The 19,284-nt window shown below is 45.5% G+C and overlaps 1 protein-coding gene across 1 annotated transcript in view; it reads right to left on the reverse strand.

Moving 5' to 3' along the window:
- The window catches only part of CEP295 (centrosomal protein 295), a 46,458-nt gene extending 36,025 nt beyond the window's left edge, over positions 1-10,433 (reverse strand). The window contains 5 exon segments of the mRNA XM_040976751.1: positions 1,324-1,417; positions 2,826-2,950; positions 4,556-4,756; positions 6,759-6,892; positions 10,355-10,433. Coding sequence (XP_040832685.1) covers positions 1,324-1,417; positions 2,826-2,950; positions 4,556-4,756; positions 6,759-6,866 — 528 coding nt within the window. The 5' untranslated portion in view covers positions 6,867-6,892; positions 10,355-10,433.
- Between the last annotated feature and the right edge of the window lie 8,851 nt (positions 10,434-19,284).

A 19,284-nucleotide genomic window follows, 5' to 3' on the forward strand; every position in this document is an offset into this window, starting at 1 on the left:
GGAAAAGTCTGCAGGACAAATAATCCAGCTTTTCAGTAAAAAGAGAAATGTATTTATTAAGACTTATCTGTGTATTTGAATGTCAGAGTTACATAGATAGAGTTCTTTCATCTAATGGTTTACTCCCACGTGGCGACAATGTCCACGGTTAGGGCGGGCCAAAGCCTGGAGCTTCTTCCAGGTCTCCTGTGTGAAGTGGCAGGGGGCCAAACATTTGGGCCATCTGCTGCTGCTTTTTCCACATATATGAGCAGTGAGCTGTATCAGAAGTGGGGCAGCTGGGAGTTCAACTCACATTTTCCACACTAAGTGGCAGAAACCCAATTATTTAAGCTACCAGGCTGTCTCCTAAGGGTCTGCATCAGCAGGAAGCTGGAATCAGGGGTGGAACCCTGGCACCGCATCACAGCAGAAGGCTAAGCTACCATGGGGACACCCCCAACCCACATCAGACGGCATAGCTCAAATCCTGCTACAGATCCATATTGTTTCCTACTAACACACTGGTGAGGAGCAGATCATGGCTCAAGTAAACGTGGGAGACCAGGATGGGATTCTTGGCTCCTGGCAGCGGTCCTGTGCAACCCCAGCTACGGTGGCATTTAGGGAGCCAAACACTGCACGGGTGATCTCTTTCTTTTTGTCTCTCTCTCTGTTACTCTGCCTTTCAGATAAATCAGTATAAATAAACAACAGACCTTTAGCTAAAATAAACAAATAAATCAATAAACAAGACCTGGGGCTAGTAGTTGAATCTAGGTACTTCAATGTAGGTTGCTTGACATCCTAACCAACATCTCAATCATGAAGGGAAAGGGCTGTCCCAAAAGGACAGGTTTTTAAAAAGCAGAACTAGTAATATTTTTTTGAAAACCTAAACCACTGTAAATGTTAAACAACAAAAGAACTTTATATCCTTAAAGAAGACTATCAGAGAATATTGGGGAAAATAGTTGCATGATACTAAAACAAGTCCTTAAGCATATATATATATATGTATATATATGTGTGTGTATATATATATATGCTTATATACACATATACATGTATATACATATATGTCCTTATATACATATAAGCATACATATATATAAGGACTTTATACATATATAAATATGCTTACATATATATATTTAAGTACTGTAAAATACATATATATGTGTGTGTATATATGTATTTTACAGTACTTAAATATATATATGTGTGTGTATATATGTATTTTACAGTACTTAAATAATGAGACAGTATCTAGGATCATTTTTAAATACTTGGCATACATGCACGCTGAATAATTAAAGGTTTAAACAAATCACTGAGATTTACCTCAAAAAGAGTTGGCGGAGGAGGTGGTAAACTTGCAATTTTGGCGGATCTCTCTTTTTCCACAAGTAGTGCTTCCTTTCGCGTTTGTATATGCCTTAGGAAACAAGACATGTCATCAATTACTCTCTCAAGTAACACCACACTACAACCTTGACCCAAACAATGTAACAGTCACATGGTCTCAGGAAACAAAATGACTGTCTAATAAACAGCCTAAATACGGTGGCCATGAGGGAAAACGTTTAGCTCTTTAGAGAAACATATATATATATATATATATATATTATTATATTTTGACAATCTTTACCTAGCCAACCAGGGTAAAAAGGTTTTTAGAGAAACATACTAAAGACATAAACCTCTACACTGGGGCTCAACACATCAAACATCTAATGCTCCTCAGGTAAGATCAGGTTAGAATAACAATAAAAAACTAGAATGCTAACATGGGTCATTCTACGTAATGCAAAAAGTTCTCAATCCTCACAACGTGCAAAAACACATTTCCTAATGACTTCCAGAGCTTACAACTTCTTTAATGCTACAATTCTATTTAAGATTTACTTAGTTTTATTTAAAAGGTAGATTTTAGACAAAGGAGAAACAGAGGCCTTCCATCTACTGGTTCACTCCCCAAATGGCTGCAACAGCCAGAGCTGAGCTGATCCAAAGCTGGAAGACAGGAGCTTCTTTGAGGTCTCCAGCATGGGTACAAGGATCTAAGGACTCCGCTGCTTTCCCAGGCCACAATCAGGGAGCTAGATCAGAAGTGGAACAGCTGGTGGCCTGGCACAATTGTTCAGTGGCTAAATCCTCACCTTGCAAGTGCCAGGATCCTATATGGGCACCAGTTTGTGCCCCAGCTGTTCCCATTTCCCTTCCAGTTCCCTGCTTGCGGTCTTGCAAAGAAGTGAAGGACGGTCCAAAGACTTTAGACCCTATACCAGCATGGGAGAAATGGAGGAGGCTCCTGGCTCCTCATCGGCTCAGCTATGGCCATTGCAGCCACTTAGCAAGTGAACTAGCATATGGAAGATTTTTCTTTCTTTCTCTCTGTAAATCTGCCTTTCCAATAAAAATAAATAAATCTTAAAAAAAAAAAAAAAAAGAGTGGAGCAATCGGGACACAAATCAGCACGCATATGAGATGCTGGCACTTACAGGTGGAGGATTAGCCTGTTAAGACACCGTGCCAGCCCCTAATTACGTTTACTTTTTACAGCCAGATTTGGGTTGACATGCATGCTGAACTAAACATGCATTTTTCCAGAAACTTAACAGCTGCTTCCACAATCAGAATATTCAAACTCACAGAGGAAGTTCATTCGTCATCATGTCCACTTCAGCAAACTGCTTGACCACTGTATCAACTTTAGGCCAAGTTTAAACACAACACATACACCATAGGATTTTTTAGTTTCTGCTGATAAAACATCCTATGTGCCCTTCACTTCCAGTCCTATCAGTTTTACTTGAGAATGCAGTAAAAATGACCACTTTACCAGGTTTTTTCCTTTGCTACCATTTCCTTTTGACTTTTCTGTAGCTTTAGGGCCTCTTTATGCCTCACTTGTGCTTTTCGTTTCCTTTCTGCAGCCCGGCGTGCCAAAGCATCAAAGTCAGGTTCCTAAAAACACATTTATTTCTTAAAATGCCGTGTCATAGAAGATTCCCAGAGATGCACCTTACTTGACACCAGAACAGAACTGACCTTTCCATTCCTTCATCCTCTTTTCTACATACTACAGCACTAATTTTTAAAAGCATGGCAATGGTTTCAAATTCACACAGGGCCTGGCCACGGGCACAAACACAAGCTTCTTAACTCAAAGTTAAGTCCTGGCACGGTGGCCTAGTGGCTAAAGTCCTCACCTTATATGCACCGGGATCCCATATGGGCACCGGTTCTAATACCAGAAGCTCTGCTTCTCTTCCCATCCAGCTCCCTGCTTGTGGTCTGGGAAAGCAGTCGAGGATGGCCCAAAGCCTTGGGGCCCTGCACCCATGGGGGAGACCTGGAGGAGGTTCTGGGCTCGTGGCTTCAGATTGGCTCAGCTCTGGCCATTGTAGCCACTTGGGAAGTGAATCATCGGATGGAAGACCTTTCTCTCTGTCTTTCCTCCTCTCTTTATATCAGACTTTCCAATAAAAATAAAATAAATCTTAAAAAGAACACCCAAAATAAGTAGGACAAGGTTAAATTAAGTAATAAGAGGATCCACTGTAGGTACAGGCACCTTGCTCAGTGGTTTAGGCCATCTGGGACACGTGCAGCTGCATCAGAGGACCTATGTTTAAGTTCTGCTTGCTTCCTGACTCCAGCTGCTGTGCACCCTGGGAGGCAGCAGCTGGCGGCTCAAGCATTTGGTCCTGCCACCACATGGGAAACCCCATCTGAGTGCTGAGGCCCTGGCTTTGGCCTCACCCACACCGAGACTTTGGCAGGCATTTGGGGTTGAATAGCAGATGGAGACCTCTGTGTGTCAGGCTCTCTCCTTTCCCTTTCAAATAAATTAAATAGAAGAGTCCAAATAAATTAAAACGCTAAGGCAAAAGTGGGGAAGATGGTATTCGAATGTCCATGGTTTGGGAAACGTGGTGCTAAAGCCCAAGGGTAATGACGGCACACAGAAAGCAGACCCCGAGGTTACTACTGAGAACAGGCTAAGCAGACGGCTCCACATGTTCAAGAGACCACTTTTCCTCACTAGTTATCTGCCGTGGCAAGCAGCCTTTATTATGTGAGTCACTGGGACTGTTAACTTGCATTTCCAAACCATAAATTACAATAAACACAACAAAATACAACCAGAAAGCACCACAAATACTAAGTTCTAGTTTGATTTTTCATCAATAATTTTTACTTCTGAACTAATTCATGTGCAACCATACATGTATAAAGTAAGACAAATCATAATGAATAGGAAACCTGAATTCACCTTGTTAAATCTGTTCAAATCTCTGGAGATGAAGTTCTGTGTCAAAAGGTTTTATTTACAAAGAAATAAATACCATAAAAAATAGTGTTAAACATCATGGGGAGAGAACTTCACTTGACATGATTTTTGCTGTGAAATGAAGTTATTATTCCCAAATTATATTAAATTCATTTGAAAAGGCTCACACTGCCCTCAACAAGTTCTGAATAAGAAACCATTTTTAACTAAAAGCATTCAACAACCATGTTTAATTAGCATTACTGCCACAGACAGCCAAACAAGCTCTCACTTACATTTTCTTTGGCTTGTCGATGTCCCTCTCCCATAGTTCTTAAACTGGCTAAATATAGTTTTTCCAAGTTTCGTATTTTCTGAGTTTGTGATTCCTCCCATTCTGCCCTTAGTTCCTCTGCTAAACGAGAAAACTGTCGATTTCTCCTCTGTTTTATATCTTCTCGTATCTGTAAGGCGATATCTCTTTCTTGTTCACGAACCTAAGAATGAGCAAACATAAAATGAATTCAAGTTTAAACTTGTTTGAGAAGCTATTTAAAACAAAACATTAACTCTGAATTGAAATCTACCAATCCTTTTGAACACTGATCTTATGTTAGGTAAGCACTTACATATAGTAATAAATCCACCTGCCATAGAAAAAATAATAATCAAGATCAGCGGGATGATACTCTGCCAGCTCTACCTTCAGACCAGAGATGGTCTCCCCAAGAAGCGTTGAACTTATCTGGACAATAAGATGCTGGACTCTATGCTTGGTATATGCTTGCCATGAAAGAATTTCAACTGAACTTGAACTGTGGCAATGCAGCAAGGTGGAGGAATCCACCATATGGGGAGGGTTTGAGCAAGGGTGGGGGACTCCCAGTACCTGTAAAACTGTGTCACATACTGCAATGTAATTAATAAAAATAAACAAAAATCAAGATCAGGGTCCCTGGGATGACATGGGGTGGCTGTCCCCCATCCCGGGTACTGATGCAGTTAGGTTGCTAGGTGCAGCTTCTCCCCTTCTCTTCCTCCTTTCCCGATACAGGAAGAAAAAGAAATTTAGAAACACGGCTCTCACTCTAATCCTAGACACTCCCCACTGTAATCAGTAGTCCATGTCCATAGAGGAATGCATTCTTCTGAACTATGTAAACAACATCAAATAATAATAATAATAATAATAATAATAATAATAATAAAAGACTGTTAGTAAATAAAAATAATTTTTAAAAGGCTACTTTTAGTCTCCTGATGAGCTGTTACTGTCTCCACTCCAAGCCCCAATGGAATCGCCGTTATCATTCTAATAACCTAAATAAAAGGTTAAAGTGGCAAATAAGATTCCACAAAAGTCACAGCCAGAGGACAATTGAGCCAGGTGAGTTCTAGTAGTGTGTGTGTGTGTTGGGGGGGGGGGGGGTGTGTTAATACATAAATTTCACTTTTAGACCGAAGTAAACCTTAAATATCCATCACCAACACTACAGACTTAAATCTTATTCTAGATCTCTAGAAAAGGATAAGCTACAACTTCCCAATATTAAGTCTTCAATAAGTCTTCCTCAAAATCAGATAAGATGTCTGTTCTAATTCTTATCATCTATGTATCACTTAAAAATGGATATTTAGGGCCCACTGGCGTGGCCTAGCAGCTAAAGTCCTCCCTTGAACGAGACGGGATCCCATACGGGCGCCTGTTCCAATCCCGGCAGCTCCACTTCCCATCCAGCTCCCTGTTTGTGGCCTGGGAGAGCAGTCGAGGACGGCCCAAAGCTTTGGGACCCTGCATCCATGTGGGAGACCTGGAAGAGGTTCCTGGCTCCTGGCTCCGGATTGGCACAGCACCGGCCGTTGCGCTCACTTGGTGAGTGAATCATCGGAGGAAGATCTTCCTCTTTGTTTCTCCTCCTCTCTGTATATCTGACTTTGTAATAAAAATAAATAATTCTTGTTAAAAAAAAAAAAAAAAGGATATTTAAAGAACTACTCCTTGGGCTGCTGCAGAGGCTAATCCTCCACCTGTAAGCGCTGGAATCTCATACAGACTGGTTAGAGTCCCAGCTCCCTGCTTATGCCCTGGGAAAGCAGCCAAGGATGGCCCTAGTTCTTGTGACCCCGCACTTGCGTGGAAGCTCCTGGCTTCCATTCTGGCTGCTGAATCCACTTGGGGACTGAATCAGCAGATGGAAGATTTTTCTCTATTTCTGTAAATCTGCCTTTCCAACAAAAATAAATAAATTTAGAAAGAAAAAACAAAAACCAAAATAAAACAAAGCACTATTTACTAATATCTGAGTCAAATACTAATTCTTCAACTCCAAGCTACTTACCACCTCAGCCCAGTTACTAAGTGTTTCAAAAATAATCAATCCACAAGAAGCAAGGCTCTTATATACCCAGAGGTTATTAAACACAACATTTTAATGTAAAAAGGAGCAATAATTTGGAGAACACCAAGAATTTTAAAACATTAATCCTAATAAATCACACCTGTAGCAATCTCAGCTTTCGTCTTCTTTCATAATCTTCTTTCAGAATGAACGCTTCCTCATTAGGACTCAATCTCAGCTTGCCAGCATTTGCTACTTTTCTTTTCATTTCTGTGTGGCCCAAATGTAAATAATCTGATTAAAAAACAAAAACACAAAATTGTCCATAAAAACAGCATTCAGAACAAGTATTTTTCAAATGGGTGGGAAAAAAAGGAAATAAAAAGTAGAAAAGGGTTAAAGGACTTCCCCTAAAATGATAGTATCTAGAGGCAAAGGCAAGGGAAGAATCAGAATTTTTTATTCAAAATGTGTCCCAACTTTATGAGATGCTAAAACATGTAGCAGACTTAGGAAATTTGTATTTAGGGGCTGGCACAACGGCTCAGTTGGCTGATCCTCTACCTTCAAGTGCTGGCGTCCCATATGGGCACCAGTTCGTGTCCCGGCTACTCCATTTTCCCATCCAGCTCCTGCTAATGACCTAGGAAAGCAGCTGAGGAAGGCCCAATGCTTGGGCCCCTGCACCCAGGGGGGAGATCCAGAAAAAGCTTGTGGTTCCTGCTTTCTGTTGGGCTAAGCTCTGACTGCTGTACTGTGTGGGGAGTGAATCAGCAGACAGGAGAGCATTCTCTCTTTTTCTCCTCTCTATAAATCTGCCTTTCAAACAATAAATAAATTTTAAAAACAAGGTTAAAAAGATAAACTGTTGTGTTTTTGTGAATAACTAGACAAAGAAAAATATGATTATTTAGTATTTGCAACGTTAATTAATTTGTCAAAAGGTCTTTTTAATGCATTCATATTCAAACTACACTATCTTATAAGTATTTCATCGAATGAAAGAAAAGAACAAAAGGAAACATAACAAAATTCTCATTATATGAAACTTAAAAGCAGGAGAGACTGTAAGAAGAAATTACCTTTCTGGAGATTGCTGATAAGGAACGGGACACAGAGAGCCCACTGGGACAGAAAACATCCTCTATTTTGTCCATATTATGTTATTACAAAGCTGCATACATAAGTGAAAACTTCTCAAATGCATTTAGATGTATATGTTTTACTCTAAATTAACCCTGATATAAAAAGGGAAAAAAATCGGGCCCAGAGTGGTAGCCTAGTGGCTAAAGTCCTCGCCTTGCATGTGCTGGGATCCTGTATGGGTGCCGTTTCATGCTGGTTTGTGTCCTGGCTGCTCCACTTCCTATAAACCAGTGGACAGAAGATTTTACTGCCTCTCCTTCTTTAAATCTGACTTTCCAATAAAAACTTTTTCTTAAAAAAAGTGGGGGCCGGGAGAAACCTAACATCATATATATATATTTTTCATATATATATATATATTTTTAAGATTTATTTATTGGAAAGTCAGATATACAGAGAGGAGGAGAAAAAGAGAGGAAGATCTTCCATCTGATGATTCACTCCCCTAGTGAGCGCAACGGCCAATGCTATGCTGATCTGAAGCCAGGATCCAGGAACTTCTTTCAGGTATCCCACATGGGTGCAGGGTCCCAAGGCTTTGGGCCGTCCTCGACTGCTTTCCCAGGCCACAAGCAGGAGCTAGATGGGAAGTGGAGCTGCTGGGATTGGAACCGGCGCCCATATGGGATCCCGGCTCGTTCAAGGGAGGACTTTAGCTGCTAGGCCATGCCAGTGGATCCATAACATCATATTTTTTAAACACCCATTACCTCATTTGCTAGAGGCATATAAATACCTTACTTTTAGTTTCTAAGGTATGAGAGAACAACTGTCTCCTTTTGTCATATTTTTTTCATGCTAAATTTATTTAGAAACTATTTCAGGGTCTGGCCTGCCTGCGTAGTGGTTAAAGTCCTTGCCTTGCATGCACTGGGATCCCACATGGGCGCCAGTTCTAATCCTGGCGGCCCTGCATCCCATCCAGCTCCCTGCTTGTGGCCTGGGAAAGCAGTTGAGGACGGCCCAAAGCCTTGGGACCCTGCACCTGCGTGGGAGACCAGGAAGAGCTCCTGTCTCCTGGCTCCAGATTGGCTCAGCTCCAGCCACTGCGCTCATTTGGGGAGTGAAATCATCGGATGGAAAGTCTTCCTTTCTGTCTCTCCTCCCCTCTGTATATCTGCCTTTCCAATAAAAATAAAACGAATCTTAAAAAAAAAAATCAGACTTAAAATTCTTACACATCCTTATTTCATCTTCTCCAAATTTAACATCCCAGGTAACCACAGTGTGATGGGAGCACTGGCACAAAACATCTATACAAACTCCACAGCACTTATGCCATTAATGCTTATTTTGTGGACCAGGACCCAAACCAAGGAGAATACACTGCAACTTGAGCCTCCAAGAAGTACATGCAAGGAGCTGGTAAGGGCTGGAGGCTGCCACCTCAATGCACACGACACTGAGAAGGAAAGAGGGAAGATGGAGTGGATGTCTCTCAGCCAGGGCATCTCAGGACGGTTAACAAGCCCCTTTGTTAGTGCTGCTCAAGCCCAGGCTCGCCTCTGTACCCCAGCAACAAGGTGTTGGCGGAGAGCCAATGCCCCACGCAGGCCTTCAGGACGTGAAGCCTCAGTTACTTTCTCTGGCTTCATTTGCATCTCCTCCAAACCAGGAGGGCTGCCCAGTGAGAATTTCTTCCAAGATCCAGACACCTGCCAAAGGCCAGCTGCCCTGTTCCACATCCCTCAGTTTGGTCTTGTCTAATGGCCCCCTGTGATTAGACTGAGGCTGCACATTCAGGCAAGCACGCGTGAGAAGTGACAAGGCACCTGCTCAGTGGGTTATGTCTTACTGCTGGGGATGGATCGTGGGGCCACCCTGTTAAGATGGTACCCAGCCAGCTTTCTCACTCTATACATATCTGACAGAGATGGCATAGAGCAATGTCTTTTTGACAGCTGAATCCACCACAGTGCTGTTTATCAAATGTTCTTTCCTATTTCTACTATTCCCTCTCCACCTGTCACATGAAATCCTCCCTAGGGAAATCTTATGTCTTACTTTTTTTCATCCCAATATAGAGCAGCCTTATAAACTGTACGTTTTTACTACCCAATAATGCAGATAATAGTAATTATAAGATTTTTACCCTTGCTGATTTAACGGTATCTGGAGAAGCTAATTTCAAAATTAACACTTTGAAGAATCCGAGAATGTCCTAACAGGTGTCCTAAGGCTTATGTAATTTAAAACTAACATATTCTCTAAATATGAAAGATGCAAACGTTTTTAAAGCCTAGCTTGTGAAGAATTCAATACCTGAGGGATGCAAGGCGACGGACAGCAAAAGACGGGCGGTTGTTTGCATGAAACGATACCAGGCAATTCTCTTCCATGGCCACCCCGCCCGTTAGGGAGCTCAGGGCCGGGAGGGCCGGGGAGGCCGGGGAGGCCGGGGAGTGGACAGGCAGCCTCCGCCAGTCGCTCGGAGCTGGCGGGGCGGTCGCCTCGCTCCGGTCACAGGAGCCCCTTGCGGCCGGCAGCCCACCGCAACCCGGACGGCGGCCGCGGGAACCCGGCGCTCTCCACGAGGCGCCCTCGGGCCCGGCTCCCCGCGGGGCCCACGCCCTGCCCCGGGTGGCAGGAAGCCCGCGCCCCGCCACTCACCTGAGCGCAGGCCGCGCACAGCCCACCGCTCCAGCAACCACGCCGACTCTCGCGACCCCCACGGCTCAGCTTCCCACCAGCCGTTTGTGCGCCTGCGGGGCAGCCATCGCCAGGGCCTCGTCACTTCCGTCATTCAAACCGCCCGCCAATGGCGGGGCCGAACCGCGGGAAGCGGCCTGGTCCCGCCTCCCCGGGGGCAGCCGGGAAGGCCAGGCGACGCTGGCTGCCTGCGCACGCGCACTGCCCTACGTAGGCGCCCATTATTTCTCATACCAACCTGAGCTTTGAAATGTAACTCCCTCTCGCTCAGTGGCTCTTAGTACAAATCCGGAAACAGAGGGCCAGAAACGGGAGAATACAGGCTTGCGGAGACATCCTTTGACGTACCCAGGACAGAGTTCAAGGGTGTTGTGTGCACTTACTGGGCAGGAGTTGTCACTTCACACTTCTTCCAAGCTAACAAACGCCGAGCCTGCTAAAATGCCTTGTTCCGCTGTAACCCGTGAGGGGGTGAGCACAGAGCGCCGCTAGGTCAGGGGAGACTGATGTAAGTGGGTTACATCTCTATCTAAGATGTCTGTAAAAAAAATAAGCGGGGTGGTGTGAGGTAAATCTAACAGAAGTGGAAGAATTAGCAAATTGGAGTGGAGGGGAGAGATTCCAGACATGATGAGACCTGGGTGCCCGGTGGAGAAGGAAGTGAAGAAAAGAAAGGCATTAAAAATGGAATGGGATACTGCTGGAGGAGGTGAAGGGTTACGGCAGTGGGAAGATGGGAGAGGCTGAGGGGGCCCAAACACGGGCTTGTTGGGCAGCCGAGGTATAGGAGGCAGACCAGAGAGAGAGAGATATCAAGGGGGAATCCCAGTTTCCAGGTTGGGCAACTCTGGATATAGAGATAAAACTTCATAGAACATGGGAGAAGAGGAGCAATTAGGGAGGGAGAAATTATGAGCTTTGAGTGTTTTGAGTTGTGTGGGAGTTATCTGAGCCAAAGGATGAGTTTAAGAATACTTAGACACTGTCAAGTATGTGAAGAAGGGACAGTGTCATCTGCACCCCCACCCTGGACTTGCGGCCCGGGATGCTCAGAGCTTCAGAATTGGTCATGAGCACCAGTAAGTGAAGCATGGAACCAGCACTACGATTGGTACCTCCTTTCCCAAGTACCAGGGTGCTTCTTCCCTGCCCTTCTCCACTTTGTGTCACATTTATCTTGACACATAGTTGCAGTCAGTATTAATTTTTTTTATTATTGTTCAAAAGGCAGGCTTACAGAAAAAAAGAGAGAGAGAGAAATCTTCCATCCCGCTGATTCACTTCCCAGACGGCTGCAAGAACCAAAGCTGAGCCAATCTGAAGCCAGGAGCCAGGAGCTTCATGACTCATGAATTCTTATTGACATGAGCTATTTAAGAGACTGTAGGTCAAGCTAAGTTCTCTGAGAAGGAGGAGAGCATTTATTCCACTGCCTGGCATTTGCAGCTTTGGAAAAGTTTGTGGATGAGCTGAATGAATTCACAAATTATATGCTCCACTTCCCAAGCCTGCCTGCATCCTGGGCAGAAATTGTGAGTTGAGACTTGCTCTGTTTTTATTAAGAGATAGTGAGGAATCAACAGAAACCCTTAGAATCAGTGTCTGCTTAACGGTACCAACCAAACCACCCTGGGAGGTCCGAAACGGCTCACTCGTTCTGGCAGGTTCTTCACATACTGGCTTTCAGCTGAGAGGTCAAGTGGAACTGACAGGTGAACTCCCCGTGTGGATTCACATCTCGCTGTGTGGTGGCAGGTGTTTGAGCAGGGGTGCCTAAGTAGGAGTGTGTTTTCAGAGAAATGAGGTGGAAGCTGCCAGTGTTTTCTTTTTTTTTTTTTTTAAGATTTATTTTATTTGTATTGACAAGATAGAGAGGAGGAGAGACAGGGAGGAAGATCTTCCGTCTGATGGTTCACTCCCCAAGCGGCCACAATGGCCGGAGTTGCGCCGATCCAAAGCCAAGATGCAGGAACTTCTTCCAGGTCTCCCACACGGATTCAGGGTCCTTAGGCTTTTTCTGCTTTAATCTCTTTCCACCCTACGTGCATCTGGTCTGTCCATACACGCAGGACATTCGTGTGTGTGTGTGTGTGTGTGTGTGTGTGTGAGTGGTTTCTCCTTGGACCATTTTCCCTTAGAGCATTTTTGCCCTTTGTCTCCCTCTGCTGGGTATTTGACTTATTTCTAATCTAAAAATGCTTTCTCCTTGCTCAAAAACCCGGACTTCCTGTATGAGTTTGGTAGAGCTGCCGTAATAAAATCCCCGCACACAAAGTGACTTGAGCAGCAGGAAATTAAAATGATAAGCCAGTCTGAACGCAGAGGCAGGAAACTTTTCCAGGTCCCTCACATGGGTCCAGGGACCCAAGGACTTGGACCGTCCTGCCCTGCTTTCCCAGGCCACAAGCAGGGAGCTGGATGGGAAGCGAGGCTGCCGGGATGTGAATCAGCTTCCATATGGATGTCAGTGTTGAAGGTTGAGGATTAGCCTGTTGAACCACCATGGCAGCCCCCAAGCCAGATTTTCTAAAAAGATTGACTTTGGACAGAAGCAGTTCATACTTGACTGTGTAGATACCATCTGGTACTGAATGGCCTCCCCTAATCCAATCAGAAAACGGAGACAGTGGTTAGGAAATATTGTTAATTGATCCATTGATTGTCAGATGTGTTCTACAGCATCTGGCTTCTTACCTCCTTTGGGCTTTACACGGAACAGTGCTTCTCGCGCTTTAATGTGTCTACAAACTGCCTGCAAAACTAGTTCAGTGGGATTGAGCAGGTGTGGGTGTGGGTGTGGCCTGAGGCTGCAGCTGCGGCAGGTTCTCAGGTGAGGCTGCTCTGCATGGGCCACTCTCGGAGGAGCAGAAGTGCAGGCTGCTGTCAGGTTACAGGCAGATGGCAGTACGATTACCGGTGTGCTAGGCAACAAACACCTCACACAAACAGTATTCATTCTTGTTTTTATTCTGCAAAACCGGGTCAAAGCAGGTCACATGGTAATACGATGGTACCTGCTGAGCTTGGCTCATGGTAAATCATGATGTTTGTTTTTTTTTTGTTTTCTTTTTTTTATATATAGATACTTAAAAAGCTTTTGTGGAGTCTATCTACATGCTGGGCTAGTTCTGTGACTCAACAGGCTAGTCCTCCACCTCCAAGCACCAGGATCCCATATGGGTGCTGCTCCACTTCCCATCCAGCTCCCTGCTTGTGGCCTGGGAAAGCAGTAGAGAATGGTCCAAAACCTTAGAGCCCTGCATTTGCATGGGAAAGCCAGAAGAAGCTCCTTGCTCCTGGCTTTGGATCAGTTCAGTTCCTGCCATTACAGCCATATGGGAGTGAACCAGCAGATGAAATATTTTTTTTTCTATCTCTCCTTCTGTCTGTAAATCTCCCTTTCAAACAAAAATAAACAGTTTTTTAGAGGAATCGATTCATGCTGCACATTCTCTCCTGTGCTTTACTAGAGGCTAAGGACTTCCCAGCCCACGTGACGGCATCAAGACAGCAGGCCCAGACCGGAAGGAGAGTATCTCCTTTCAGGACAGGGTCCCTCATTCACCCTCATACTGCTCACAGCACATCTTCTCAAACACACTTAAAATCACTGCATAACTGGTTTCCCTAGCATTTCACTGGCAGCAGAGTCATCACCAGTGTGCATATCTTAATTTCTTAATCCATGTTTGGAAAGGCTTACTAGCTTAACTAACGGTGTGAATTGAACAACACTTGGGTGCTGGTGTTGTGACATAGCGGGTTACGCTGCTGCCTACGATGTTAGCATCCTATTGAGGACTGGCTCAAGTCCCAACTTCTCTACTTCCAATTTAGCTCCCTGCTAATGCACCTGGGGAGACCAGCAGAAATGTGGGCCCCTGTACCCATGCGAGAGATCTGGAAGTAGCTCCTGGCTCCTGAATCTGGCGCAGGCCCAGTCCATTTGGGGATTGAACCAGTAGATGGAAAATCTCTCTGTCTTTTCCTGAGCCTCTCAGTAACTATGCCTTTCAAATTTAAAAAAAAAAATACAGAGAAGAGGAGAGACAGGGAGGAAGATCATCCATCCGATCATTCACTCCCCAAGTGAGCGCAACGGCTGGAGCTGAGCTGATCCGTAGCCAGAGCCCATATCCTCTTCCAGGTCTCCCACCTGGGTGCAGGGTCCCAAAGTCTTGGGCCGTCCTCGACTGCTTTCTTAGGCCACAAGCAGGGAGCTGGATGGGAAGCGGGGCCTCCGGGATTAGAACCGGCACCCATATGGGATCCCAGGCGTGCAAGGCGAGGACTTTAACCACTATGCTATTGCGCTGGGCCCAAAACAAAATCTTAAGAAGAGACAGAGAGAAAGATAATGAACAGGACTTGACTCCCGCACTCACGCAGATGTATAAGTCCCGAAGTCTTACGTTAGCAGCTGGTGGATTAAAGGTGGTTGAGGACTCAATCTAGTTATGGCTGCCGGTAACTGGACCTGGCGGAGGTCTTAGTTCCCAGGGCTGTGTTCAGGAGGTGATACTGGAGAGAGTTGGTTGTGCGAGTGCAGTGCACTTCCTGTGTCGCTGCTTCTTGGACCGAATTGTGATTGTTCATTCCCGTGCTCTGCCCCCTGACCAGCTCCTGCCTGATGCCAGACTAACGGAGCTGCCCAGTCTTGGACTGTGACCCCCAAATGGGAAGCTGAAATAAACCCAATCTTCCCCTAACGCTCCTCTCGGGTATTGGAGTTGAAGTAATGGAAAGACTGACAGGTACACCTGATGTTGTACTGCCAATGGCAACAGTGACATTCCATCTGCAGTGTTTGAACCCAAATCTAAAACTCTTTATGCCAGCATGAATGGGTGCATGTGGAAGGGAGTCCCTTGGGGACTAGCAAGGATTTTCTTCCTTGCCCTAAGCCCTAAGTGCCAGGCTTGTCACATCCGCCTCCTCTGAGGTCACCTGTCTGCTCTTCCACGTTGAGCCACCAAAGCTCCTCTCTCTGGCTCACCTGTATGGCTCACCCTGCTTCAATTTCCTGACCCTCAGCTCACTGTCTCATCCTGCAGGCAAACCTGATTCAAACAGGGACTCAAACTATTATTCCTAGGTACCAGAGGGCATTTTGAGAAAGACATCCTGACCCTTAACAGAAGGAAGTTAATAACTAGTCTGTCTTAGGCATTCTGTAGATGATGGTGCAGGACAACACCTCACAGGGCACCCTTTAGGGACATTTTTTTCCCACTCCACTTAGGGGAAGAGTGATGGAAATTCTAGCATTTGCCACTAGAGGGCAGATCAGCCAAACTTTGCAATGTTTGCTTGCAATTGAGATTTGAATTTTTTTTTCTGCTCTGGGTAACCCTTCTGCATTGGATAAGAGAGAAGAGACCACAAACATCAAGAACAGGAATGATCCCAGGAGGAAGCATTAGTTAATTGAGTCATCATGATGGACATTGATTAATTTTGAAGTCTTTTTTAAACCAGTATAAATAATCATATAATAAATGCTAGTATTTGCCTCTGTCCAAAATATGCTCTCCCTCGTTAATTGAATACTAACTCATCTTCCTTAATCTAATAGTCATGCATACTTTTCATTAATAATTTTTTCTCTATCATTTTTTTCCTCTTAAAAAATTAATTTTTTTTCCTGTTTTTTTTTTTTTTAAAGATTTACTTATTTATTTGTAAGGTATAGTTACAAAGAGAAGGGGAGAAAGAAGGAAGTCTTCCATCTTCTGATTGTCTCCTCAAATGGCCAGGGCTGTGCTGAGCAGCAGCCAGGAACCGGGAGTCTCATCTGGATCTCCCATTCGGGACCCAAGGACTCAGGCCTTCCACTACTGGCTTCTCAGGCCACTAAGGGGGAGCTGGATTTCAAGTGAAGCAGTGGGGACCTCAGCAGGCACCCATGTGGTGTGGGGTGCCAGCACTGTAGGCTGCAATTCAGCCCCGCTGTGAGTCTGTCTCCCCTAAGTTCCAGGTTTCCAGCACCCCTGCTCTCTTCGCCATCTGTAGCATTCCTTCCTTAGGGAATCCTGTCCAATCTTAGGGTGGGCACTGCCCTGTACTTCCGAATGCATCTTCAGCCTTGGACATACCTAAGTCCTGGGCTCACAATCCACCTGCTTCCTGACATCTTTACTTAGTTGGCCAATAGAAACTCTGCAGCAGGCCAGTTGGAAGCCTCTTGCTTTCTCTGACTTCACCTTGTCCAACTTCCCCCAGGCCTTCCCTGTTCCCATAAATACCAGCCGCACATGGCCGAGTTACCCTTGGCCTTTTCTTTTTTTACAAACCATGTCTGCTCTGCCTTAAAGTTCAGATGGTCTCCCTTCTTTTGTGTGTGTGTGTGTGTTTCAGAAAAAATATTTATTTGAAAGTCAGTACTACAGAGAGAGAGGGAGAGAACAGTCTTCAGTCTGCTAGTTTGCTTCCCAAGCCAATGGCTATGGCAGGGTTAAGCCAACCTGAAGTCAGGAGCTGGGAGACAAGAACTTTATTCAGATCTCCCATGCTGATTCATGGGCCCAAGTACTTGGGTCATCTTTTGCTGTTTTCTCCAGGCCATTAGCAGGGACTGGGCCAGATGTGGAGCAGCTGGGACATGTACCCCTGGCCAATATGGGATTCCTATGCCATGGGTGGGGCTTTAGTCACTATACCACAATGCTGGCCCCCAGTTGATTTCTCAGGTGGATTTTGGAGCTAGATAAGATGGCTTGCCTTCAAATTGTCTAAAAAAGCAGCCACTTAGAGCCTGGCATGGTAGCCTAGCAGCTAAAGTCCTCGCCTTGCACATGCCGAAATCCCATGTGGGTGCTGGTTCTAATTTTGGCGGCCCCGCTTCCCATCCAGTTCCCTACTTGTGGCCTGGGAGGTAGTTGAGAACAGCCCAAAGCCATGGGATCCTTCACCCACGTGGGAGAAGCTCCTAGCTCTTGACTTCAGATTGGCTCAGCTCCGGCTGTTGTGGCTGCTTGGGGAGTGAATCAACTGACAGAAAATGTTCCTCTCTGTCTCTTCTCCTCTTTTTTTATTAGAAAGTCAGATATACAGAGAGGAGTATATGTCTTAGCTGCTCCACTGCCAATCTAACTCCCTGCTAATAGCCTGGGAAAAGCAGTAGAGGATGATCTAAGTACTTGGACCCCTACATATATGTTGGGGACCCGGATGAAGCTCTTGGCTCCTGGCTTTAGCCTGATCCACTCCTTGCCATTTTTTGTGGTTATTGCGGGAGTTAACCAGTGGTTGGAGGCTCCCTCCTTCTCTATCACTCTTTAAGAAAAATACATTTTTGGGGCCCAGTTCGATATCGTAGTAGTTAAAGTCCTCGCCTTGTACCCACCGGGATCCCATTTGGACACTGGTTTTAATCCCGGAGGCCCCGCTTCTCATCTAGCTCCTTGCTTGTGGCCTTGGAAAGCAGTCAAGGATGGCCTAAAGCCTTGGAACCCTGCACTCATGTGGGAGACCCGGAAGAGCTCCTAGCTCCTAGCTCCTGGCTTTGGATTGGTGCAGTACCGGCCACTGCGGTCATTTGGGGAGTGAATCATTGATGGAAGATTTTCCTCTCTGTCTCTCCTCCTTTCTGTATACTCGCCTTTCCAATAAAAATAAATATAAAATCTTAAGAAAAATACGTTTTTTGGAAAAGAAAAAAAATCACTTCATAACAGCCCTGTGACCCTCTCTCCAGAGTGTCTCAGATCACTAGCAGCATTTCTTCCCAAGTTGTTGTCCTTGTTTGGACGTTAGCCTGTTTCCAGCTTGTTCGCCACGGTAGCCAGGGAGTCTTTATAAAGTCACGTCATGGCCCGTCAGTACTCTGCTCAACACCTGCCAATTGTGTCTGTCTCATTGGAAGTACAACCCCGCTGGTGTTGCCGAAGCCGAGAAGGCCCTGCAGGGTCTCAGGTGCCTCTCCCAACACCAGCCTCAGCTTCCGCCATCATAGCCCTCCCTCTCTCTGCTCCAGGTTCAAAGCCCTCCTCGCTGGTTCTTAGTCACACCAGCAAGCCCCACCTCTGCACCTGCTCTTCCCTGCTCTTCGAGTCATCTTATCATAGGCAGCTCCACGCCCTGATCGCATGCTTGCTTCCTGTCTGCCCACGTGTGTCCTGATGAGACACCATTTGTAGTCACCTGGCACGGCAGCGCATCCAATTTTCTATTGCTTTAACTGTTTTTATTTTCTTAATCACCAAAAACATACATGACAACAAAAGCAAAAAACCAAACCAAACCAAACCAGAAATGTCATTTGGCTTCCCTGGCTGTACTACAGTATTATCCCTGGAGGTAGAGACGTGGGCCCTGCGTGATGGCTCAGTGGCCAAATCCTCGCACACGCCTGCATGCCAGGTGGGTGCCAGTTCCTGACCTGACTGCTCCACTTCCCATCCAGTTCCCTGCTTGTGGCTCATAAGCCTTGGGACCCTGCACCTGTGTGGGAGACCCAGAAGAAGCTCCTGGCTCCTTCCTGGTTTCAGATCAGCTCAGCTCTGGCCTTTGTGGCCAAATGGGGAGTGAACCAGTGGACAAAAGTTCTTTCTCTCTGTCTGTCCTTCTCTCTGTAAATCTGCCTTTATAATCAAAATAAATAGTACAACTTCGAAGGAAAAAAGATTAAAATGAAGGCAGAGATGTTTAAATTTCGTGCTATTTTGTTAGGCGTTACTTAGCCCTTGGGCCCAGTGCGGTAGCCTAGCGGCTAAAGTCCTCACCTTATACACGCCGGGATACCACATGAGTGCTGGCTCTAATCCCGGCAGCCCAGCTTCCCAGTCAGCTCCCTGCTTGTGGCCTGGGAAAGCAATAAAGGATGGCCTAAAGCTTTGGGACCCTGCACCCTTGTGGGAGACCTGAAGGAAGTTCCTGGTTCCTGGCTTCAG

This window comes from Ochotona curzoniae, unplaced genomic scaffold, assembly GCF_017591425.1.
Source record: "Ochotona curzoniae isolate NIBS_2020 unplaced genomic scaffold, NIBS_Ocur_1.0 contig_2723, whole genome shotgun sequence".
Taxonomy (NCBI): domain Eukaryota; kingdom Metazoa; phylum Chordata; class Mammalia; order Lagomorpha; family Ochotonidae; genus Ochotona; species Ochotona curzoniae.